Here is a 27,202-nt window from a genome sequence, read left to right on the forward strand (position 1 = left end):
ATTTTGTTGATTTTTTAAAATCCATAATAAAATACTGAAAAGTTTTTTTTCAGGAAGCTGTTTTTTATTCATTCATTGAAATTTATTACCTAGTGTGCTCCAGGAACTTCTCTATGGGCAATGGATAGAGCAGTGAAGAGAACTGACAAAGTCCCTGATCAGAGATCCATCAATTTAATCCGTGGAAATTTAAACAAAAAAAAAAAAAAGGAAAAGAAAAGAAAGAAAAACAAGAGTGCAATAAGTATTAAAATATTCAGATGGTAGTATTGTCCATGAATAAGACAAGAGGTATAGCCAAATATCTGTAAAGAGCATATAATAATTCATAACATGCTATTGAGTCATAGAAAATTGTTGTGAGAGGAACTGAATAAGGATTATGTAAGCAAACCTTACTTCCTGCTCTGCATCTCTGCTACAGCTTTCTGGCTCTTACCTAGAGAGAGAAATGTGAGAAGGAGGAACAGAGTGGACTTTGCAGTTCTCATAGATTCTAAATACAGCTCACGCAATTTCTTCCAGACTCTTCTTTAGTGACAATGATGAATGTGACTTCCGAATGACTTATTAATTGCAGCTAAGTCAGTTACAGGATTTTACTTACGTTCAAGACAGAGGCACCATAATAAAAACTATGAAGATAATTATTCTCTACTGAAAAGTATGATTTAATAACTTGTGAATTTTAAGGCCGTGTTGCTTGGAAGTTGTTTTATGTAAAAATAGCTAAGGTAATGCTGAAAAATTAAAACTACCATTACTATTAAATTGCATGCTTTTTAATGATTAGAGCTACATAAATATTTATTTTGATATGATCACATATATTTTCTAATTTTATACAAATATATAATTGTGAAGTTTGAAATATAAATATGGGATACAATATATAAAAGTGATAAAGATAACTTTTAACTTTTAAATTAGAAAGCGGAAAGTGTCCTTAATCAGAGAAGTGAAATAAAGTTTATTTTCTATATAGAAAATGGTAGTTTTATAAAGATATGCAATATTCCTGAAATATATTGATTTTATGACTTAAAGTTTTTTTCTGACATTACACTGAAGCATTACTTCAAGTACCATAATTTAAAAACAATTTTAATATTAAGAAACGTGGTAGAAAAAGCATTTATTAAAAGTATTATTTGTTGTGTGACCTCGGGCAATTTGACTAAACTCCCTAATCATCGGTTTATTTATAAAATAGGAATGTAAATGCATTTTACACAGAGTAATTGTAAAGTATACATAAAATACCTCTGCAGAGTATTCAGAACCATGATGGATCTTACTAAAATGTTTAATGAATGGAAGCTGTGAATATGATGAGGACAACAGCGCAACAGTGAAGATTGTCGTGAACAGCCCATTCTGGCTGTCACTCGCAGGCTTTCCACAGTAGCATACCTATTACTGGATATGTTTTCCCAATAAAACTGTGAGGTAAGTTTTATTAGGGAAATACAGACACAGAGGAATTAATTACCTTAGCAACTATGTGGTAAACATGGGCTTCAAAATTAAGTATACCTTCCTCTACAGGCTAAGCTCTTTCTAATCCATAATAGTTTGTTGGAAGTTTAACAAAAGAGCAAGGCTTTCTTTTTTTTTTTTTTGGAGGTGAAAGAGATATCTAGATATTCATATGGAAGTGGGGGGATTAGATTTTCAGTTTTTAATTTGATTTATTTCAGTATTTTTAAGATTAAGAAATAATTGAAATAGTGTTTCATCTTTTAAAACAGTAATTTAAAAAAATCTTCAAACAAACTCTTTTTTTAAAAAAATGCATTCTATCAAATACACATTTGCCAGTAGTTTATACTGTCTGTACAGTGATAAGAATAATATCTATGAGATAGCTTTTAATTTAAATATGCATTTATTTTTATGTTGTGTCTCTTTCACTACTACCATTATTTTCTGTTATATTGTTAGTTCACTCTTGTCTGTGTAGTTCGAAAAAAATATTTTTGATACAATTCTCCCTCCTACATTATAAGTCAGTGATCCTCAATATAAAGGGAAATAAGGGGAGAAGAAAACGACGGTGATAAAGAGACACATCTTATTAGAGGTCATAACAAACTTATTTGCAGGACTTTTTAAAATTGTACTTACTTATATATAGATTTTTATAAAGATACCTGTCCTATGTCCTACTTTTAAAATCCCTGTCATTGTGACCAGAAGCAAGTAAAACATTATTTTTCAAATGTTTGTAATACATTTTTAAAAATTGTCATTTATATTCTGGTTTCCCAAGGCATTGCCTTAACTCAATTTTCTTTCTGCTTCTATCCTCTTCCTTGACAAACTTATCCATACTTAGTTTTAATTATTCTTGTATGTGGTGGACTCTCATGTCTCCATATTTCTTTCATCACCAACACCTTCCTGGGCTCTGGTTGTGAAATCCCAGCCACTGCATATAGGACGTCTGTTCAGAAAAGTCCAACCATTGTTAATATCATGAGAATGGTTTGTGCGACATCGATGTAACCTGGCAACCAAGGAGAGTGGGCTGGAATGTGAATGCATAAACAATGACACCTTCACTCTACTAGTCAGTAGGAGCAGTAGACGTCATTAAGTGAGCATGTGTACTGTGCTGTTGTCGCATCCAAAAAGGCTGAGCGAGTAGAGCAACAAGTCTGCATCAAATTTGGTGTTAAGTTTGAACATTCTTCCACCAAAATTATTCAGATGATTCAGAAGGCTGCAGCTATGGACAACTGGTAATTGGCAGCTTCATTACCACAATGCACCTGCTCATGCATCACATCTTGTGTAGTTTTTTGGCAAAATATCAAATCACCCAGGTGACTCAGCCCCTCTATAGCCCAGTTTTAGTGCCCAATGACTTCTGTCTTTTCCCAAAACTAAAATCACCTTTGAAAGGGAAGAGATTTCAGACCATCAGTGAGATTCAGGAAAATACGACAGAGCAGCTAATGGTGATTAGGAGAACCGTGTGAGGTCTCAAGGTGCCTACTTTGAAGGTAACTGAGGCATCATTGTCCTAGGTACAATGTTTCTTGTATCCTCTTCAATAAATATCTATATTTTTCATATTACATGGCTGGATATCTTCTGGGCAGACCTAGTATACTTATACTTATCAATCTGTTTTCTCTCAACTCTCTGGGACCAGACCATTTTTAACCTCTGCAATGCACACACTTTTTTGTGTTCTCCAATTCAATTAATATCTTCAAACTGCACCCAATTATATATTACACCCGGAGGGGCTGCAAAATACATAGTTGGAATTACAGCTCTACTACTAAAAATTAGTTGAACTTGCACAAAGTTTTTCAACTTCTCAGAGCCTGTTTATTTATATAATTTTAGTAAGTGGTCTCAAGGAGACCAGGTTGGCTGGAATACAGTGAACAGGGAGAGAATTTAAACAGAGGTATCCAAAGAACATGTCATGTAAGCCCTTTTAGATAATGACTTTATTCTAGATAAAATAAGAAGTCACTGGAGAGCAATTATCTAGGCAGTGATAATATCTGACTACATTTTAAAAAGATAACTCCAACCACAGTGAGGAGAATAAACTATAGAGACACAGCTGTGGGATAAGAGTGAATGGCTAATGTAGTAAATGGGAAAATATCCATTGGTGACATCAAATAGGCTTGAAACTGAAAACAGGCAGGTCTCAGATATTCAGGGATCTATTTTGAAAGTTGAGCTTATAGAATTTGTTGATGTGGAATACAGAAGGTAAGCATTTAAACACACAAAAATTTGGGGTTTTGAGCAACGGGCAAAAGTAGGAGACATTTACAAAGATATAGACAGAATTCATGAGCATATATATGGGCTTAAACATTGTAGAAATAGATGAGCTTACTTAGGAAAAATTATAAGAAAGTAAAAAGAAAGATCTAAGTACTAAACTTTGGAGAGCTTTAGAGGTGGGGAAGATGTGAAGAACTCAATTACTCATTTATTCACTTACTGAACAATTATTCATTGACTATCTATTATGTGCCTAACAATGTACCAGGTATACAGTTATAAACAAAATATACAGAGTTCCCTACTTTTCTTTTGGTGGGAGAGAGATGATGATTAACATCAGCCAGCTAAATAGTATGTGCAAAGAGAGCAAAAATAAGTAGAAAACCAAAATGTCAATTGTATAGAGCATCGAATATGTGTTAAGGTAGCCAAAAAGGGTCCAGTGAGAAGGTGATTTTTGAGTGATCTAAATAAAAAGAAGGATATATTCATGCAAATATATGGAGAAGGAGACAAAGAGACCAGCAAAGGAGACTCAGCGATAAAGTCCTGAGTATAACTAATATGGGAGTGTGCTGTTAAGATACAGTGAGGAAACCAATGTAGTTGTAGTGGAATTGTGATGTTGTGTTGTAAAGAGATGGAGGTTGAGCAAACACAGAAAATACGGACACTAGGCAGAAAGCTAGTGAAAAAAATCCAGATGGGAGATGATGGTGGTTTGAACCTTAATAGTCGTAGTGAAATGATAAACAGTGGTTAAATCCTGCATTTTCTGGTCATTCTATTTTTTTATTTGCTTTATGTTGTATTGACATCACATTCTTGACCTAAGCAATTCAGTATGCATTGTCCTCTACCTAAAAAGGACATATTCCCACTTAGCCAAAACAGTGCTTTCATGTCTAATACATTTAACAATTGTTTTATTTTTTGTTGTTTTAATTTTTTTGGTTCAATTACAGTTGTCTCCGTTTTCCCCCCATTGCTTTCCCCAGCACCACCCACCCTCTCACATCCCACATTCGATCTTCCCCCCAATTGTCTTTGTCCATGGGTCCTTTATACATGTTCCTTGACTTAACAATTATTTTTTAATATCACCCAATGCCCACGCTATATTTACAACTGCTTCAGATTAATAGATGTGTAATAGGCATTAATATTGTAAGCAACCTGGACTCTTGAAGTGAGTTCTGGCTTCATTATTTTTTTTTAAAGGTCAAGTGGACATAATTTACTGACATATTACATATGGGGAATGATAGAATGGGAGGCAACAATGTTTTTGGCAAAAGCAAGTGGAAGAATGGAATGCTTTTTAACTGAGATAAGGAAGCATGTGATGAAAGTAGTTTTTAAATTATGGATATTTAAAGTTTGCAATACTTACTAAATATCTAAGTGGATATGCACATGAGATCCAGGAGGTCAGGGAGAGGTCTGGGCTGCAGATAGAACTTTGAAAGTCATCTGTATGTCAATAGAAGTTAGAAGCATGACATTGAATGGAATCACTCATGTAATAAATATGTATGGAAAATAGAACATATCCAAAGACTGAGTTTTAGAACACTAAAATAATCAGAGCTGAGGAAAAGAGGAGAAGCACCCAAGACTAAAAGAACAGGTTCAAAGAAGTTAAACACAACCTTGTGATTGCTGGGTTCCCAAGAACAACTAAGGAAGATGCTTCAAGGAGGAGAGAATGCACAACATTCAAATACAGGATAAGTAAAATGATTGAGAAGTGATTATATGATTTGGTAATGTGTAAGTCACTGTTTACAATTTTGATAGCAGTCAACATGAGGTGAGTAAGATAGTGGAATTGTTTAAATATAGAATGAGAAAAGAAAAGTAGTCAATTGGTAGAGACAACTCATTTAGAAAGTTTTGCTGTCAAAGAAAATAAGAAAATGAGGAGGTGGCTACTAAACAATGTGAAGTTGTTTTTTTCTTTTAATATTAGAGATGTTGTATATCAGTAAAATAATATGAAGGAGAGGAAAAATGATGATGAAGAGAAGACAAATAATTTTAAAAGCTAAGTTCTTGCATAGTCATGAGTGAATGAGCTCCACTGAATCCCACCCACAATAGAGATGGGAGAGAGGATGTACATTGCAGTAGAAAATTAGAATACATAGATGTGATTTTAATAGGTTGTTAGATTTGGTAAGCTGATTGAGTATGAGAGCATTTTTTCTATGTAAATGCATGTTTATAACTGAAAATGTGACTGGGGGAATGGTTAAGTTTTGAAGGGAGACAAAATATACATATTCTCTAGAAAATTTTGGGAAATGAATTGGCTAGGGACATTTAATACTGGGCAATATAAAGATCTTCTTGAGTTTAAGGTCTTCAATTTATTAGCACTGTATTTGCATATGTACGTATTTCTTACATACTCTGCATGTCTAATTAATCACCAAACCCTATGTTATATGTCCACTGAACTTCTCAAATCCATTTTCAGCTTGGTCTTTTCATTTCTAGTGTAATCTTATTAATCTTGCTCATTGTTATTGCTGCCCTGGACCATTGCAACACCCCTCCAAATTACCCTTCCCATCACTTTTATTGCTCACCTCTAGGCCATCTTCTCCCTTGCAGACAAGATAATCTCACTAAAATTCAAATGTGACAGCATTCTCTGCTGGTTTAAACAAGAAAACAAACAAAACAAAATGTTTCCATCTGGTTCCCTAGGAATATGACCTCCAAATAGCAGAGTTTGCAAAATTTATGATCTGGTGTCTGCATACCCCTCCATGTTCATGTCTCCCTACATGTGCTTTCTTACTTTCTCTTGCTATCTCTATCACATTTGGGTTTTTGAAAACACTATTGCATCTTCCCAGAGGACTCTGATACCTTGAAAAATGTTTCCATAAGACTCTGGGACTGGATTTCAGTTCTTCTACGTTTTATTCTACAGAAGTTAGCCATGTTATCTTCCTTACCACTCTGCATGGTAAATCGCTTATTTGTTTCTGTCTTCCAGCATTAAGTGGTAACCACCTTGATGATAGATCTGTGTTTTATTCTGCACTAGATTTTTTTACTGACTCCACAACATTTAGTACAATGCCTGACACATAATTGGTACTCAATAGATATTTGTTCAATAAATGAAACTATAAAATATTATAAGAGATGTGGAGGAAATTTAAAACAAATATTTGATTTTTATAATCATCATTTATGTTCATAATATTGGATAAAACAAATGAAGGCTAGAACCAAATGCCTAAATAATGACACAATCTTGTCTTTTTAATACTTATTATTTAGTTTTTTTTTAAATATGTCTGAATAATAGTCAAAATAATGAAATAATATTCTAATTGTAACAATGACCAAATTAGGATCTTTTCATGTGTTGATTATGATAAACTCTGTCATTAAATTAGAGAGAGAAAAAATAGCTCACTAGAACATTGTAATCTTGGAAACAACTATAATCAAGATATTATGTCTTTGGGAGGATAGGTTAAATAGATATTACCAAACTTTTACTTTAATATAACAATAATATTTCATATTTTCATTTTTCCTTTAGTTAATAAAATGGAGATTAAAACTCAAATAGTGCATAATTTTTATTTATTTTTGAGATAAATATTATAGAACAAAAACAAAAAGTTTTCATTACGTTCCTCACTTTAATTTATTCAGCTTTCCAGCACCTGGTCTATTTTTGTAAGTTTAGAAAAAAAATTCTTCAGATTGATGTATTATATGTGAATTGTAATATTTTTTTACTTTTCTGACATTAAATGATATTTTTTTGGCTGCAATCTCTCATAATAAAGACTATTTTTAAAGTAAGCAATATTTTCTAGAAGATTGTTTGCCCAATAAGTTTCCCTAAGAAATATAGTTGAAGTTCCTCCATCTGAAACATAATCATATTAATATATTTGAAAATACGTATAGTTCTTTTTAAAAGGTTATCATTGCATAGTACACTGCGATATTCATTTAAAAGTTATTGCAATCAGAATGAAAAAAATTTACTATTAGAAATTTTAATGTAAACAGCATTTTACTCACAGTAATACTACTATGGTTGAGATTTTGTTGAGTTAAATTTTATTAAGAAAAACTGACTATCTGGAATGGTCCTCTTATTTTAAATAATGTCAAGTATTCTGACACCAGCTATTGTAAAAGGAGAGATGGATATGTCAGATGCTGTTTATGAATTCATATGTGCTGATGAAAAGTCAATTTAAAAAATGTGGATTTGTTGAATGTATACTATTCTATATACCAGTTATAAACATTATAAGGAAACATTACTAATTTGTATATACTGTTAATAACTTTTATGTTTAATTTGTAATGCTCCAGGGATATTTTATGAAGAAATACTACATAATTCATTGTGATGACTGTCTTTATGAAATATCTTCTACTTTAATTAAATATGAATTTGCTCATCCTGTAAAAACTTAATAAATAAATATTATATTTTTAAAGTCTATGGGTATTTTTGCTAAAACTTTAGAAAACTGAATTTGATTAGTACTTAGACTGTTATGTATATATTTCTAAAATGCCATTCATATCAATAAAACAGATCCATCTACTATAAAAAATGCTGAATATAACCTTATCTATGGGCGAGTTATGAAAGTGAAGTGTAGAGAAAAACTATCATCAATTATGGAATGATATACTTAGAGTTACTTACTCCTTCTGATTTTACACATTACTAAGTTTCAATGCTAAAAAAGCCACAAGTTTTTCCTTATTTTGTACATTTAAATAGTAAATAATCCATTTGTACTCTTCAAGTAATCATGAAATGATTTTTTAATGAGAAATGGATGTTCATAATATTATACATATTTATCTTGTGGATGACAAAATTGTTATAAACTTTTATTTTTCTATAGTGTAAACATGTCTCACCTTTATTTTATGGAGGCTATTTGGGGGTTTGGATGAATAATATAAAGCAAAATGAGTGAAAATATTGAAGTCTAGGTACAAATAGAGCTAAATCCTATTTCCATGTGGTTTTGATTTTTAAAAATGTATGAAATTTTCAACTATTATGTCAAGACCACATTAATGTTTATTTTGAACAGTTTTCTTTTTAAAGATTTTCTTTTATTTATTTTTACGGAGAAGGGAAGAAAGGGAGAGAAACATTCAATCCGCTGCCTCTCGCACGCCCCCACCGGGGACCTGGCCTGCAGCCCCGGCACACGTGCTGTGGTGGGGAATCCCCCTCAGTCTTTCACTTTGCAGGGCCAGGCCCAACCCACGGGGCCACACCAGTCCGGGCTTGAATTTGAATGTTTGTGTGTCTCTCATGTAGCATATTAAGTACAACTTAAATACTTAAAGAACACTTTTTTAAAAAGGTGTCATGTAATTAAAAGTTAGGATGAATAAGTAGAGTTTAAAGATTTTTTACATTATATATGCTTTAAAATGTGTTACTTCCCGAAATGATGTGCCTGTGTAATCTCACATGTATAATTATTTAGATCCATTGCTTGTATTTAGAATAAGTTTTCAGTGGTACCTAAGACAAATGTTTGTTAGGTGTATTCCCCTTTAACTATCTCACACATGTGGAATGCGTTTTTTTGTAATCCAAGGGCAGCATGCTTTCGTAGCATAGTACCTTCTAAGGTAAAGTACATAATATGATACTCTAGAGTACACACAGTTTTCCAAGAAAGGTGGCATGGTTTTTATGATCATTAAATTTATAACAGTAAAAGTTGACTTTAAGCATGTCTAGGACATGGCCCTTCATTAAATTCCTTAACTATGAGAGCATTATGATAAGTGAAATAAACCAGGTGGTAAAAGACAAATACCATATGATCTCATCTATAAGTGGAACCTAATCAGCAAAGTAAGCAGGCAGGAAAGGAAAATATGACCAGCAACACTGAAAGAAAGAAGAAACCAACAGGGACAGGAGGAAGGGAGGGAGGGTGGGAAGGATGTAGCACAGAGGGGAAGGGGAAGGGTCAGATCAAGGAACAGGTAGGAGAGACACATGGACAAAGCCAAGGTGGGGAAGGATTGCAGGGAGGAGTTGGGGGTGGGTAGGGCGGGGGAGAGTGGTGGCAGGTAAATGGCGACATGCATTTGAACAATAAAAAATAAGTTAATTAATTTTTTAAAAAAACTTAAATTTATCAAGCTAAACGTTATTTTATTGTAACATTGAAATGTGCCACTATTTCTTTGGTCTTTCATAGAAGTGAGCAGAGTTTTAAACATTTTAGAATTTTTTTTAATATTTATGATTCTTAGTAATATTTAAATTTCTATTGTTAATCATGATTGCTGTGTGATAGACCTTGCATTAATTGATTTAAATACATTCTTTATTTTCATTCCAAGTGTAGAAGTTGAAATTTATTTGGGAGACAAAAATAGTGTATTGTACGTAGGCTATGTTCTCGTTTACTGAATTTTTAAAAATAGATATCTGATGAAAAATTAGTTTTACTATCTATAGTTATATTCAATATAAGCTACAGATAATATATTTCTAAGTTGTAATTTTCCAGCAGCAGACACAAATTCACAGAGGAAGTGTCTATGAAAATTTTACATATTGTCTCTACTAAGAAGATTATGCCCACTCAGAATATATTTGCATACACTCTGTGTAGTGTCCTAGAAGAGTTTATTTCTAGTACATGCACATCTTTCATATGTGTGGTAAAGTTGTATTTTAAGGGATTCACTGCAGACTTAACATAGCTTTATCACTTTATAGCATGTTCCCATTCTGTCCTTGAGTGTGTTGTTTTGCTGTCAGCTTTCCACCTTGAGAGCGAACCATGTCACTGGGACACCAATCATCACTAGCCAAATTGTCCCTGAGAGTAAGAATGCATTGTGCCATCAGCTCTGCCTCTGCACCCATCTGGAGAACCAAGTTCTTCCATTTGAAATGAGTAGTAAATTGACAGACATTGGTTTCCTTAGCAGTATTTGAGGCAAGCTGTAACTCCTTTTATGTCTTAAAATGTTTTTTTCATTCTTTAGTATACCAGAAAATGAAGAACTGGTGTGGTTGTTTTGTCTTAAAAGGCGAACTGTGGCAAGATCAGAGGATAAACCTGAGGGGAAATTTCTGGAAGAGCATAAACATCTGAGTCAGGTTTAATACATGAAAATATACAGTTAGTGATAGTTTCCTTTTTTTTCTTTTTACTTTTGTTTGTTATAAGTTAGTTGGACTGAAATTTATTTCACAACAATTATGAAATGAAACTGTTTCAGTATATTATCAATAACTAAAATAAATATAATTATTCTTTTACTTTCTTAAATCAGTCATGGAAACAGCAGCTATGTTAAATTTTAATTAGACTATAATATAAAAACAAAAGCAATGAAACAATCTTGCTCAAAAGTGTACCGCTCAAATTACATATATAATTAATACATTTAATATTTATTTATTAAATAAATATTTTATAATATAATTATTACATGCAAATAGTAGTCCTCAAGAACTATTATTTTTATTCTAGCATATTTGTTTTATTTGATCAAGTTAATTTTTCTGATATTGCATATTTCCCCAAATGCTAAAGGACACATAGAAGACACTATATAGTATGTTACATGGTCTCGGGATTAATATTTTGTCATTATTTTTACAAGTTCACATACAGAGGTTCTTCCCCAAGCTGCTTGCCTTGCTGTTAGTCTCTGACCTCTGGGACTACTGTAAAGTTGCTCGCTTCCTGCCTTAGCTCTCAGAAAACTGCTGCTTTTAATTTGTCTCTCATCTTAAAAAATAAAAGGATAATTCTTTAAAATTCAGGGAGTGTTATAATTCAATAGGTTCCAAGTGAGAAAATACAAACAACCCTTATGTGGAATAAATACAGGGGTGGGTAAAAGTAGATTTATAGTTGTGAGTATGCAAAACAGTTTATTCTTGTAGTATTACTTATTAATTTTTGTATTATTTATTATTATTATTAACTTACTTTAGCAATCAACCCTGTATCAAAGACATATTTCATGATAGATTTTTCTGGTGTTCAAAATATTTGGGTGTTGGTTTTTTCCCCATTGTTTCTCATCTTTTGATTCCTTTAGTTTGTCCTCCACAAAATCCAAGTTACTAACAGCCTGACTTGTAAGTGGCTTGCATTGTATTTAGATGCGCTGTTTTCTTAAAAGAAAATAAATAACTCAATAAAATTAGGTGGGTGATTATGATGCTGACACAAAACCAAATTAGTCACATTAATCACTGTACCATTCCCATCAGCACAAAAACATTTTGTGCTATCTCCCATATAAAAACAAAAACAATAAAAAAAAAGCCTCATTCCCCCTCTTGTCCCCACAGACCTTGATTTGATTTCCTCACTCCACTTCAGAGTAAAGCTCTTTATGAAAGTTGTTTCAAAGTGCAATTCTAACTCCTCTCCTCCCGTTCTGTTTAGAATCTTCATTAAGCCTTTTGTTCCAACCATTCTTTCCAAATATCACATTTTTGCCACAAATAACCTTCACGTTTCCAAACCCACAGACCTTTACATAGAGTTCTACATAGTTTTCATTATATTCATTCTATATTTGATAAATGTATTAGTTCCCTCCTTGAAATGCTTTCTTCATTTGATCTTGGGGAGATATTTTGTTCTCCTTGTTGCCCTTCCAACTCGTTGGTTACTCATTCTCCCTGCTGGTTGTCCTTCCTCTACCTGAACTCTAACATCGGGATGTCCAGACATCTGCTCTGTCTACAGCCTCCGTAAATGACAGAGCCCTGTCTAATGGCATTAAATACCATCTTCATGCTGCCAATATCAGATTTGCATCTCTAGCTCCTACCACTCTCTTGAATTCCAGACTTCAGTGTCTGAATAGCTATTTTGTTGCTCCAAGCATCTGCAAATAAGCACCTGAAACTTAAAATGCAATTGTGACTACAAATTCTCATCTATGCTCTCCCATAGTCATTCTTATTTCAGGAAACGTCACCTCTGTTTTTCTGGTAGCTCAGGTCAAATCCCATGGCTCATCCTTGTCTCCACTTATTCTCTCATATCTCACATCCAGTCTACCAGTAAATATAATCAGATCTTTCAAAGCATATCTTGAATCTGACCATTTCTTGCCACTTAAACCAAATCCAAGACACAATTATTTCTCACCTAGATTTTTATATAGGCCTCCTAGCCTTTCTGTTTCAACCTTATTTACCTACTGATAAGAGAGATGCATATAAAAGTTTAGTATAATTATAAGGTACACAACTGCCCCAAATCTTCTGTGGCATACTGTTTCATTCAGAGTACTTACCATGGACTGGTATAAGTTTCAAATCATAAACATCTTGGTCCTCTCTGCTTCTCTGACTTTATGTTCTACCACTTAGCACTCACACATTCTAGTTTGCTTTGTGTTCCTTCAGCACCTTAAAAACTTCAGTCTTAGGTATGCCCTTGTTGCTTTTTCTTCTGAGAAAACTTCTCCAAGATATTCACATAACTTTCTCCCAGATACCCACATGATTAACTCAGTCACTCTGCTCTGACATTCCACTCTCATCACGCTCTATGCCCCTGACTGTGCCTAGTAATTTTAGAGCTCTGGTATTATAAAATATATTATATGTTTATTGTTTATTGTCTTTTTCCTTAGATCCTAAGGTACTGGTAGGTAGAAATTTTCTCTGTGTTTTTCTTCTGTTTTTTTAAATCTTTTTCCCTGCATATATTTTCATTACTGCTGTATCCTTATTACCTAGGTAATGCCTGATATATATAGGCTTTCAAATATATTTGTTCAATGACTAAATATAAACAAACCACCATAATACATGACCCATCCACACACAAAAAATTTTAATTCGTGATTAACAAGTGCTCTATAAAAATGTAAATTCTTATTTTAAGAAGATTGATAAAATGTGTAATTTTTTAAACTTCCAGAAACATTACCCAAACAGCAAACACTTACTTGGCATTATGGATTTTAAGCAAAACATGAAAGCTAACGTGGGACAATATCGCGTTATTTTGGTTTGAAATGAATTATCAGATAAAATATATTTAATTAATATTTTAACACTAATAAAATATATATTATTCTGATAGCAACCCTTTCAGACTGATACACCAAAAATAATTCAATTTAATATATGTAAGGTAAAGACTCACTTGCTTTTACATAACAGTGGTCTGTTGACAAGTTAATATTAACATTTCATTTATGATAAATCTGTTGGTCACCCCAACAGGTTAAAAGTACCAATTATTACACTACGAAGAAGTCCAGGAAATATATTAACATATAGAAAATAAAAAGAAAATGCAGCTATGCTTTTTAGCACTCTGACCTTGAGCATTGCTGACTGGGAAGGCAAATTTGAGCAAGAATGCTTTCTTGGATCTCATCAATCTAACCAAACACATTGTAGTTATTTATGATGATTAAAAAGTAAAAACCACATATGATTTTATACAGTAAAAATATTTAAAGTAATTACATTTTTCTTTGTGAAGTTTGAAGTTATTATTTTGTATTTGAAAAGTTTTTAAAGTATTACATGTTTTGTATCTGACAAATTTTTTAAAGTATTACACTTATATTACATTTTATTATAATATTTATATTTATATATTTCATTTATATTATGAATTTAATTAAAAATAACTGATTAATTAATTCTAATGCCAGACTGAGTTAAGATTTACAAATGTGATAGTTTTGTTTTTTTTTAATACAGAACATAACTTGGGAAACCATAGAGAATAAATCACATTATTTCCAAGTATATGGATCCTCTAAATATGATTTTCCATGTTTTAATGAGCCCTCTTATAGTACAAAAGCATTAGTTTTCTCCCTCTTCACTAGAGTAGAAAGAGTATTTTCAAACACTTAGTCAAACATATTTTAGTTTTATAGCTCTTTTTATAGATGAAGCCATTTGGGGATCTGGTTTCTCCATCTCATTCCACTGTCACTGATAATAAAATATTGCTGCACTCTGAAACAGTTTTGCAAGTGATCTTATGTACACTTTAAATTGTCTCATGATGTAATTCCTCCTCTTCAAATAAGTTATACTAATGCATATACTTTTTATTTTTACCTACATATTTATTCTATCTGGTAAAGTTGAAGTATTTAAACAGGAATGTTGCAGCTAACATTTATAGTTTTATTACTTGCAAAATAATCCTTCACCTAATTCTTAAGCAGGGATAAAAAGACTTGAAGTAACAGAACATTAATGACATCGTGATAGCAATAAAATAAATCCAAGGGGGTTTGAACCTTTGCCCTTTTGCAAAGTCATCAAAATGTTCCAGTTAGGTTAATTATGATAATGTACCACAATAATTATAGAATCAGAGGATAAGGATTTTTTCTTTAGTCTAGAAACCACATGAACTATTAGCTGTCAGAAAATCTAATTATAATCCTGATAATAATTGGACTAGATGGCCAGATGATAGACTTTCACAAACTTAAACTTGTCTCTATATGTCATGATGTCTAATTTTAGTCTGTTCTCTGTCCTTAATTCTATAACATTAACCAGGCAGGTATCAGCATGCTAACATGTGAAAATTATAAGTTTGCAACTAAATGCATTTCCTAACCATATTTAATGAATGCTTTCAATAATTCATAGTGAAAGCAGCCTGGTAAATGGATAATAAAAGGAAATGAAAGTTAATAGCCTTGAGTCATAGTTAATCTTTGTTCTGTCAAGTATTTGATCCAATTCTCTTTTCTCCTATAACTACACTTTCTCATCTGAAATAAAAAGTTTGTTAGTTTCATCATTTCAGCATTTTTTAAATGTTTTCCATACTATTTATTTTTCTCTAATTCACTCATAAAAAAATTGAAAAAACTAAACATATCTTATCAAATGACTATTTTCTTTTTTTAACATAAAAAATTTTTTTAAATTTATTTTTTCAAATACATTTGTCTCTGCCTACCCCCCACCACTTTCCCTTGCCCCCTCCCTCTCTCAAAGAGCATTTTTTTATTCTAATTGTTGTATTATTACTTCATCGGTGTAATGGTAGCATTCATGTTAAAACTGCCTTTAACTGCTATCCTTTTGCTCTCTTTAAGAGATGTGTTGTCATGATATTCTAAAATATTATTTAAGTTGAAAAAATATAATAAATGAATATATTCAAGTTTAACTTGAAAATTAATTTGTTAGTGAAGGGATTTGCATAAAGTTTATATAATGAGTATATATACATGCTAAATTCTTATATAGAGATTTAGAATAAGGGAGCACTGGATCTCCACTTACACTTCCTTTGACTTTTCCTGTTTTTCTTCTATCTTATGGAAATATAGAACAATTCCAGGTATGAATAATTGAGGAATACACAAAGAAAATACAAATATTCTCATTTGAAAAATAAGTAGAATTAAAATTTTATGTTTTAAATTACTTTGTGTATCTATATAAGTAAACAAGCTAGAAATATACCTATTAAACACTAAATATTATTAAATGAACTTCACATTATACATATTAAAATGTTTTGCTGTTGAGTGCATTTCTAGTAGTAAATGCAGTTATCTTAATGCACATGAAACACCCATCCCTCCGTGTGTGTGTGTCTGTATCTCCCAAATAATTCAAATCAAAAAGTCCATTGCTCTAGAAACCTGGAAAATCTGTAATTCTCATGATTACAATTATAGTCCAGTACACAGAAAAATTCTTACCTTTAAATTGCCTCAATTAGTTTACAAGTATCTTGTGCACTAAGAAATTATGACTTTGCCTTTAGCCTAATCACACCTATTTCCTAGTACAAAAAAATCAAAAACTGTTCTAATTTTTTCAAATGGAGCAGTAAACTATGGGAATTAAAGTTTAATAATTTATTTTTTTCTATTTAATAAATCATACCTTTTGTGCAGTGGAAAAGAGTAAACAATAAATAAAATACATGAGAATAGTAGCAACCATTATGTCGTAAAGTTACTTACAACTACTTTAATTTTTTGTTTCCATGATATCAAAATAGGATAAAATAAAAGTGGCTTGTGTTATAGCATTTATTTCTGGCAAAAAAACATGTTAGGAAACATTAACTATTTTAGAGGGATTCTAAATAAATTAATTATCACCCAAAAAATAAAAAAATAAAAAGAAAGAGGTTAATTGCCTCAATTTTTCAGTTTACCTTTATTTGTCTGAAAACTTAATTGATTAATTAACATTAAGCTGAAAATTGTGCATTTCTGGGAATCCAAGTTTAATATTAGATAAAAATAGATTGAAGTAGTTTGTGCTTGGTAAAGGAAAATTGAATTTTTTCATGGAAAGAAGAAATGCAATTTCCTGTCAAAGATAAAGTATATTTCAATATGTCTGTAAGAAAGGTATATTTATATCTTTATTTTACAGATTTAAAAAAATGGTAGGAGATTTTAAATAATATGCCTAAGGTTATGTATACATAGGATCTGTAGAAAGATTAACACTCGACATATCAGGGCAGTCATATGTGACAGGGAAAACTGTGTAACTACTCTGTGAATGGCCATCCTTGAGCTAATGCAAGAGAGAAGTTTTGAGTATAATACCCAGTGAGGTTATAGTAAACAAAAGATGTTTTACTACAACAGTAGAAGGCAATTAAAAAGGTCCTAGAATAATGATCTTCCTCTACTTTACATTATGTTGTAATTGTATTTTGTCTTACTTTCCTTCTTTAGCTGTTCTGGTTTCGCTGATAGATCAAGTTTGATTTCACCAATTTCCTGGTATAGTGCTGAAAAGATGTCATTAGGTGATGTTTAATTTAATTTGGCAGTCACCAAGTTATTGCTTGGATGAATAATTGATGGTCATATGTTATACTGATATTTCAACATATATTAGTATAGTATATTAGATGTAGTGCACATACGGATCTGTGTGCTACTTGGGTAACATTTTAAGTTCATTTTTAGAGATGAGATTGAGTTTAAAGCAGGAACAATCAAAAGACATATGGATGGCAATTCCAATTAGCAAAGGCTTAACTTATGTTATGGTTCTATTTTGCAAGTAATAAGCACTGCAACTAAAGATACCAAATTTGAACACCTCTTAATGTTACCACAGAAAATATTTTCTTTATTTTTGTTAAGGACTCAAATTATAAATGTTTTTATATGCTTTGGAAATTAATACATTTTAAAGAGACTGAAAAAAATGAGTTCATATAACTAAAGGAGAAATAAAGAGTTAAGTTTCCCTTAAAACGTGGATCAGAGAGAGACGGGGCTTTTATCTTTGTCCATAATGGAATGATTGAAAATAGATTAGCATTCCCAAAATGAAAATTGTAATACTGGATAAAAACAAGGCAATTTGTTTCAGGAATTCGCTTTTAGACAACACAAGAGTATGACAATTGAAACAAGAACTTCTGGTTGAGTCCATGTTTAGTGCAGTTACTTATGAGGGTGATTTCTTGCCCAATGTGCTGGATGTTTAAGCCACAGCAGAGTACAGAAGCTCTGCTGAGGTTAAGAGACAGAAATAAGAGTTACAGAATATGGAAGAAGCTAGAATCTGTGTGGCAGAGTTCCAGAAAGAAGAAAACTAGGCAAAGGGGTAAACTAGAATTCTCTGCAGGGGTTCCCTTCAGATCTTTGGCTGAGGCCTAGACTACACACACACACACACACACACACACACACACACACACACGACAAAATTCTGTTTACATCTCATTAATATCTCATTGTTAAACATTAGTACTCAATGTTTAGCTGAATGAAATTCCATACCTTACCAATATGGAATATAATGAGATCAAGTCTGTACCCAGATTCTTAAGCCAAGTACCGCAATATCCTCAGTGAAGGCAGACTTTTAGTGTGGCCAAATCGGAGTCTATAAAATATTTTGGACCTTCCATGGATCCACTCTAACAAAATATAAAACTAAGCTTATTCTACAGTTGAGACAAATTCAAGTCTATACACATCCCTTAATTTAACTGACTAATAAAATAAAAAATATCTTTCAGTGGAAGCATATATTCTTCAGAGGAGTATAAAATAATATAGAATTTATACTGCATACCATCCACGAAGTTTAGCATAAATTTGAAAATTATTAGGCAAGCAAAGAAATAGGAAAATAATAACTAAACTCATGAACCAGATATTAGATGAACAAAAAAAAACCTTGAAGTTATTTTAAATATCTTTAAGAACTTAATAAACAGTCTTTTAAATTGGGAAACAAAGAGGAACTCTTAGCAAAGAAATGAAACTACTAAAAAAGTAAATTTTAGATCTGAAACCTAAAATAAGTGAAATAAAAAATTAAATCAATGCCTTCAGCTACAAATTGGAGAAGGTAGAAGAGTCAGTGAGCTTGCAGAGAAATCAATAAAAATAATACTTAATTTGAAATGTAGAAGCAAAACTGAAGAGAAGAGGACTTATTGACCTGTGGAATAAACAGCCTAGTATATGTATAATCGGAGTTTAGAAGAAGATTGAAATGTGGATGATGTAGAAAGATTATTTGATGAAATACTGACACAAAATATCTCAAATGTGACATTAAAATCAACAGGAAATATCTTAGAGTATCCCAGACCCCGTCAAAAAAATACAAAGAAATGACACTTCATAACATTATGAACAAAAAATTGAATATTAGAGATAAAGAGAAAATTTTGAAATCAACTTTGGGGTAGGGCAGGGGAGATATTACATGCAGGGATATAATTATAAGAATAAAGTCTTGCTTCACATCAGAACTGAAAAGTCAAGAAAATAATGGAACACATCTTCACACTGATGAAAGAAAAAATTTTTAAAAAGATCAACTCAGAATTTTATATTCTTAAAAAAATCCCTCAATTTAAGTAAAATGAATATATTTTCATATAAAAGAAAGTTGACAGGATTTGTAATGAGCCAATTTGCACAATGAGAAATCCTAAAAAATGTTCTTTAGCATTAAGAAAGACGATACCAGATGAAAACTAGAATCCACAGGAAAGAATAAAGAACATAGGAAATGGTAAATATAAAAGACTATGTTTCTGTTTTCATTTCTACAGTTACTGATTGTTTAAAGTAAATAATATTTAAGAGGTAGTAAAACTAAAATAGAAAATGGGGAGCATGAATTGTGAAGAAAGTGGGAAATGTCTGACAGAAAGTATGAAGTGATTCAATATTAACTCTAAGTAGATTGTTTTATGTTAAATAAATAATAATTGGTCCTAAAGCAACGACTGGAAAAAAATTAAAGGGAAACAAAAACATTTATATAAAAATGAAAATAAATTTAAAAAATCAGTTAATGCAAAAAAAAAAACCCTGCAGAGGAGTAATAGAAATGATGAATTAAAAACAAAACAAACAACACACAAGATGGAACTGAAGTACGCCAGAGAGAGAAGGACAAATATCATATGTGGAATCTAAAAAACAAAATAAATGAACAAAATAGAAATAGATTCATAGATTCAGAGAACAAACTGACACAGAGGAGAGAGGTATTGGGAGGCAGGTTAAAAAAAGATGGTGGGATTAAGAAGTTTTAATGTGCAGTTATAAAAGAAGCATGGGGATGTAAAGCGCAGCAGAGGGGGTACAGTTAACAATACTCTAATAACTGTGCCGCCAGGTAGCACTTGTATTACCAGAGGGAACACTTTGTAACCTATGTGAGTGTCCATTTATTGTGTCGGATACCTGAAACTAATACAAAAAAGTGTTGAATGTAAACTCTCATTAATAAATAAAATTTAAACAACACAGAAATATAGCATGATGGTGTACTTAAACAAAGCCCTCTTGATAATCACATTAAATGTTAAATGGATTAATTACGCCAACTGTAAGAAAGGTTTTTAAAAACACAGAGGTGGTTTAGGTAAAAAGAGGAAACAAAGTATATTATGTAAACATAGCATGGGAAACAATACATCTATCAATGTCTGACACAGTTAACTTCAGGACAAAGAAAGATATTTCATTATGATAAAACAGTCATTCAGGAATACATAATCTTAAAAGTCCATCTAATTAATAGCATTGATTTAAATTATAAAAGGAAAACCAGCAGCGATAAATGGAGAAATAAATTGATCCACAATTATAGTTGAAGATGTTGATACCTATTTGTCAAACTTTGAAACAAGTAGACAACAAAGAGAAAGAATATCAGAAGACCTGAGCAACCATGAACTAGTTATTTATGAAAGACATCATGTCAAATAACTGAAGAATGTGCATTTTTTTCCCAAGAGCACAAAAAATAATCACTCGTACTGATCATATACTGGGTAATAAAATAATTCCCAATGTATATCAAAGGGGACCTCTTACAGAGTATAGTCCTTTACTAGAACCAGATTAAATTAGGAATCCACAACAAGAGAGCTAAAAATTTTACCAATATTTGCAAGTTAAATAACAGACTACTAAATAATTCAGTGACAAAATTTTTTAAAAATCACCAAGAAAAATTGAAAATTATTTTGAGTCTAATCATAATGAAACACAGTATATACTTGCCATTTTTTAAGAAGGAGAAAAATTTATTAACACATTTTATAAACTGTGATCTTGAATTTTCTGAATAACTATAACTCCTAGTTCTACTTTTTTTACTTTCTTAACATATTTTGGGTAATGTGGAAGTATAAATCTGCAGTTTTTCAATTTCTTCTTATTGGCATTTAGAATGAACAATTATTTTTGGTGGGGACTGTCCTGTGCATAACAGAGTGTCCAGCAGCTTCCCAGGCCTTTACTTCCTCGTAGCAGCCAGTAGCAGCCACCTTCCCTATCATGGCACTTAAAAGCAGCTCCAGGTGTCATTCCCTGGACTGAGGAGCAGAGTTAGGTTTCCGACCCTAACACTTAACAACTTTGTTTCCACTGGGGTTTACTTAAACTATTCTAAGCTTCTATATTGGTTCACAAGTCTGCTTTGAAAAAGAATAATGCACATCAGAAGATTAGCATTGTTTGCCATGATGTCAACTCTTAACAAATATGAAATATTTCTGTTCAAATGTGTAAATATTGACTACAGAAACCCATCAACTAAAATGGCATCTTTTTGTGGCCAAACTACTTACAAACTTTAATCTTTTGGTTTATAAGCTTATATATATGAATTTATCATTATAATTAAAAAATGTCAACCCCTCATTTATTTCCCATTAACACACATTAAGATAGAAATAGATTGGGATTAAACAATCTATTCTATTAAGTATCACAGGTTCTATTCTTTGATCTGTCTCTATCTAGTGCCATAAACAAGACATTTACCACAATCTGATTCTCAGTGTTTTCTACTGTGACATGCGAAGATGTATATTTCTTGGTGATTTCAACATGCAAAATATGGAGCCCTTTAAAATTATAGGAATCAATAATTTTAAGAACTATTTCACATTAAGTTATTTATAACCTCTAGAATTGTAAGAAAGAAGTAAAAACATATTTAAATAATTTAATCTGAATATAGCCTTTAGGAAGAGAACAGAATAAGATATAAGTAATTCTAATTCAGCTCTAGAAATAAGATGATTTTTAAGCAGAAATTTAAATTGATGTTGAAAAGGCACAAGATATTGCACAACTTCAAATAATGTAATAGTCCATGTATTTTATAAAAATTATATTTTTTATTCATGCCTTTACAGTTACTCCTTCAACCATTAACTAAATATTTGTTATGCATATACATCCAAGTCAGTACCTTCATGAGTATCCAATATTACTATAATTTTTTCTTTAAAGAAGCTAGTTTAGTCTAGTTTAGGAGGCTCAGGATACAATAAAACATAGTATAAGGACAAGGAATAGTCAATAACTTCTGTTAGAGTAAAAAAAGTTGTCTGAAGCAATTAAAATGATAAGAAATAAAAATATGCTTGATGGAACATTCATTGTTGAGGACCTTAAAAAATAGTAAGACTTGTATTATTTAAAGAAGAGGGGTAGTTGTCCTAAATAGGGCACATGACAAGAACAAGCTTGAAATCTTTGGCATTCAGGAAATAATTGTCCTAACAAGAAGCCAGGCATTATTGAGAAATATGATTGGCAGCAAGATTAGAAAGGCTTTTTAATGCCAGATGGAAGAATTTTAGCCTTATGCACAGTGAATTAGTATCAAAGTTTTTAAAGAATCATATCATAAAAGTATTTTGTAGAAAGATACATAGAATAACATGGATTACAATAGTTTTCAAAAGAGAGTTGGAAAAGAAAACCAGAAAACAATAATATCCCTATCAACATTCTTTTCAATTATAAAAAGCAGTGTGGCTGATTGGAGTAAAGCATCAATTAATTGGTGATTTTTTATAAGAACTCTTTTTAAAAATTGATGCCCAAATTTCTATTTTTTAATTATTCTAAATGACACAAATATTCCAATGCATAAAATTCATTTTTGGTTTACAAAGGCAGTTTTTAAAGTCTTATTTCCTGTAAATACATTTGTATATTTAGAAAATATACAAATTAAAATGTATATTCAAACGTTATTTTTCTTGAGTCTTTTCTTTTAAAGATTTTATTTATATATTTTTAGAGAGAGAGAGGAAAAAAAGGAGAAAGAGAAGGAGAGAAATGTGTTTGAGATGGATCATTTGCCTCTCGCGCACCCCCAACTGGGGACCTGGCCTGCAACCCAGGCATTTGCCCTGACTGGGAATCCAACCTGCAACCTTCCAGTTCCTAGACCGGCACCCAATCCACTGAGCCACACCAGCCAGGCTGACTCTTAAGGACATAATATTACACTACTTTTAACATAGGAAGGAAAATATGCTATTTTGTAAAGTTTCTGTTTACCTATTATTAGCCATATGACTCCTCACATAGAAAACAGTTTAGCTACACATGAGGAGCCTTGTAGCTCCTGTCTAACACAAGTCACCCGAAAGTTCTGAGCAAACATATTAGGGGAAAAACACAAAAAACATGACAAACTCTGCATTTTGGGTAATCTAAGGACCAATCCCATGACTATGTTGTCCTTTGGTTTCCCTGAGCTGGTGTGTTTGTGCATGTATCAGTTAGGACTCTACCCCTGCTTAAAAGAATGAGGAAAAGATAAATTTCTACTCTTTCCTCAACCTGTGAACATTAAGAAATTTCAAGTTAAAAAGCACGGTTAAAGTAATTTCAGTTCTCAAGGAAAACATCTATTTTCTTACAAACGCTGGCTTACATTGCTAAAGTGTTCTGCAGTATTTTGGAAATGATATCACAGAATAGTTTTCCATAAAAGTTTGTTGATGGTTTCTTTTAAGCACACCAATGCAAAGAATTGAAATCCGCTATGTAATAAAAAACAAAACCAGCTTAAAGTACAAAGAGAATAAATATTTTAAATGTTTCTGTGCTTTTAATGAAGTCTGCACCAGACACCAAGCAAAGCTAAGCAAATCAAAACAAACAACCCAAAAGCAGAATAATTACAAAAATTGGCACTTACCCATATTTTGCAAAATTTGCCCAGCGTTTCATTATGGACCTACTCAAAATTTCCTCAGGTTTTGTGTAATTTACTCTTCTCTCCAGAGGTAAGCCAAAGACAAATTCAATTTCATAACCATGCATCACTCCCATCCATTCAGGCCAAGGGAGTTTGGATGACTGGTGTTCAAAATGGTAGAAAAAGGCATCATTTCCCAAATCTGAGAACTTTTTGGTGAACTCCAAGGCAGGGCATATGAAATTGTAATCTCCAACGACATCATCCAAGGCCTCGCGGTAGTTTTCAGCTCTTTGGTCATCTAACAAGTCTGCGTAATGGAAAAGTATAGATTCCCTTCCAAATTCATTCAGTCCTTGAAAAAATATTTTTAAACCTTCCATAAATTCTTTTCTAGTTATGATACTGTTGTTATCTTTGCTGAAACCAGGAGAACCATATACTAAAAATGCTGTCCCTTCATCTTTATTAACACCCACCAAGATCTGGGTTTTTTTGAACTGTCCAAGTTGGAGTAATGCGTCTGGCATGTCAGTGAGGAAATCACCATCCACCACTGGACCAAAAGCTACTGACAGGAGTGTTCCATAGGGGACAATGAATAATTCATTCATAAGAATTTCCTGGGGGTCTTTATTTCGAAGACATTTGATTATCTCAGTCTCATTTTCTCTAAAGCAACCAATACACTTAGCTAAGGTCAATGTTTTGTTCTTAGCTTCATCAAGAGATTTTACTGCCCAAGGGGCATTAGAAGATCCACTTTGCAGAATGGCTCTGGTAAACAATGGGTGACTTCTAGGGGAAAGTAAGTGAAGGCTAACAGAAACTGCTCCTGCACTTTCTCCAAAGAGAGTTACACTTTTAGGATTTCCACCAAAAGCTGCTATATTTCTTTGGACCCACTGAAGTGCCAACTGTTGATCAAACAAGCCCATGTTCCCTGGTGCCTCAGAATTTCCCGGTAAAGCTAAAAATCCTAGGGCACCCACCCTATAATTCATTGAAACCACAATAACTCTTTCAGCTCGTGCCAGAAACTTGCCATCATAAACATATAAAGACGACGTTCCACTTTGAAAACCACCACCATAGATCCACACCATTACAGTAGCGTTTTTGGGTTTAGGTACTGGAATCCACACATTCAGATATAAGCAGTCTTCACTGAGGTCAGTATTTGGATTCCACATCTCTGATCCAAGGAAGCCTGGAAAACTTTGATCTGTGTTCTGATAGCAAGAATTTGAATATTTTGTGGCATTCCAAATATCGGACCACTTGGTCAAGGGTTGTGGCTTTTTGAACCGAAGTCTACCAAGCGGTGGCTGTGCATAGGGGATTCCAAGAAAGGCTGTTACTGTGCTACCAAGAACTGACAAGTTTATCCCTCTGACTTTACCATTCTTGGTTGTAACGATGGTGTCTTCTTCAGAGCATGAATTCCCGACAAGCAGCCAGAGTAGAAGAAGCCGCAAAAGAAATTGGATGTTTATGATTGTACCCTTGCTCTGCATATTGGTTTCTGAAAGAGAGGTAAGTAGCAAGTTTTAACAGCCTCATGCACCTGGCATTATATTTTATTGATGATAACTAACTATAATATAGCAGCTCTAATTAATCTTACAAATGATGAAAAATAGTAAGTCTGCAACCCTGCAAAGGTTTATATAAAAAACCCAGGAAATAGTTGGAGATATTTTAGTTTTTAATTTCAAAAACAAGTACATAGAATGAAAAAGCAGAAACTATTTCATTTTGGAAAAATTTATTATCAAACCTCTGTAGGGAAGATTTAGTATGTTAAAGGGTGGGGACCCAATGAACTGGAATTATTTTCTGGAGGGCAAGCTCATTGTAAGACAGGTTTCCTCCACTTTGGAGAGTGTTCTAGGAACCCATCTGTATCAAGTGTAGGAGCTGGCTTTTGTTATGAGAAGCTGCATACAGCTTCAGTGAATTTTTTTGAAGACTCTTTGAATGTGTTTGCCCATTTCATAATGGGTGGTTTACAAGAGCATATGCCCATATCTTGGTAAGTGTTCAGCAGTTTTTGACCAAAAATGGCATGACCCACATGCCCTGCCTTCTGTATTCACCCGATCTCATCCCAAGCAACTTTTTTTTTGTTAGTTTATTTCCTGGGATGAAAAAAAGTCTTCAAAGGTAAACCTTTGGTCCATGTGGAAGAAGTGAAACAAAAAATGGCAGAAGCTGTAAAAGGTATCACAATTGATCAATTCAAAACAGTTTTGAGCAGTGGAAAAAATGTCTTGATAGATGTATTGCATCAAATGGAGAGTACTCTGAAGGTGAACAAAGTTTAAACATGTACGAATAAATATACAATTTTTTATAAATAAATTCTGGGACTTGTGGGTCCCCCACCCCTTGTATAGGAAGTTTTTCTCAAGCATGTATGAGTATGTATACTTAGCATACACAACCTCATCATAAGTGGCATTAAGTTGTGGTCTATTTATTGCAGGTATAATTTCTACCTTGTTTAGAGGAGGAAATACAAGCCCATGCATTCTCTGAAATATTTACAGTTCTAATTATGGCTGCCTGGCTCTTGACATAACTGTAAAGTAGGTTAAGAACCTTTAAGGATCCTTACTGTATTATTGTCTTTTTCTGTTTCTGCGGCCCTTTCTGTGGTCCTTTCTGTGGTCCTTTTTGCCTAATGGCTTATTCCTGTATGCAATCTCAAAGGTTACTTTTGCTTCTCCCACTTTTTCTAGTAATTTCTCAACTTTAGTCTTTTTTGTAACTATCAAAATACAGTACTCCCGAACATGCTAACACATTTAACCTCACGAGCTGCACTTACTTTAATAACTAACTAATGTGCAGATATGCAGTGAATAATCCCTGAGTGTAAAATTCTTTCTAAATCAGAATCTCCTCCCATATATTATATTATCAGCCACCGATTCT

The 27,202-nt window shown here is 32.5% G+C and overlaps 1 protein-coding gene and 1 long non-coding RNA gene across 4 annotated transcripts in view; one reads left to right on the forward strand and one right to left on the reverse strand.

Moving 5' to 3' along the window:
- BCHE (butyrylcholinesterase) overlaps window positions 1–27,202 on the reverse strand; it is a 59,233-nt gene that overhangs the window by 26,476 nt on the left and 5,555 nt on the right. For all 3 annotated transcript variants that reach the window (XM_054580304.1, XM_054580303.1, XM_054580302.1), the window contains one exon: window positions 24,263–25,787. In XM_054580304.1, the coding sequence (XP_054436279.1) occupies window positions 24,263–25,779 (1,517 nt within the window). In that variant the 5' untranslated portion in view covers window positions 25,780–25,787. Of the gene's footprint in view, window positions 1–24,262; window positions 25,788–27,202 lie in introns of those variants that run through there.
- Window positions 544–25,793, forward strand: LOC129076099 (uncharacterized). Its single transcript, XR_008529716.1, has 3 exons — window positions 544–734; window positions 1,272–1,449; window positions 25,698–25,793. It is a non-coding gene; the product is annotated as an uncharacterized LOC129076099 (long non-coding RNA).

Source organism: Pteronotus mesoamericanus, unplaced genomic scaffold (assembly GCF_021234165.1).
Source record: "Pteronotus mesoamericanus isolate MK-2021 breed Mesoamerican mustached bat unplaced genomic scaffold, CSHL_Meso_final contig_116, whole genome shotgun sequence".
Taxonomy (NCBI): domain Eukaryota; kingdom Metazoa; phylum Chordata; class Mammalia; order Chiroptera; family Mormoopidae; genus Pteronotus; species Pteronotus mesoamericanus.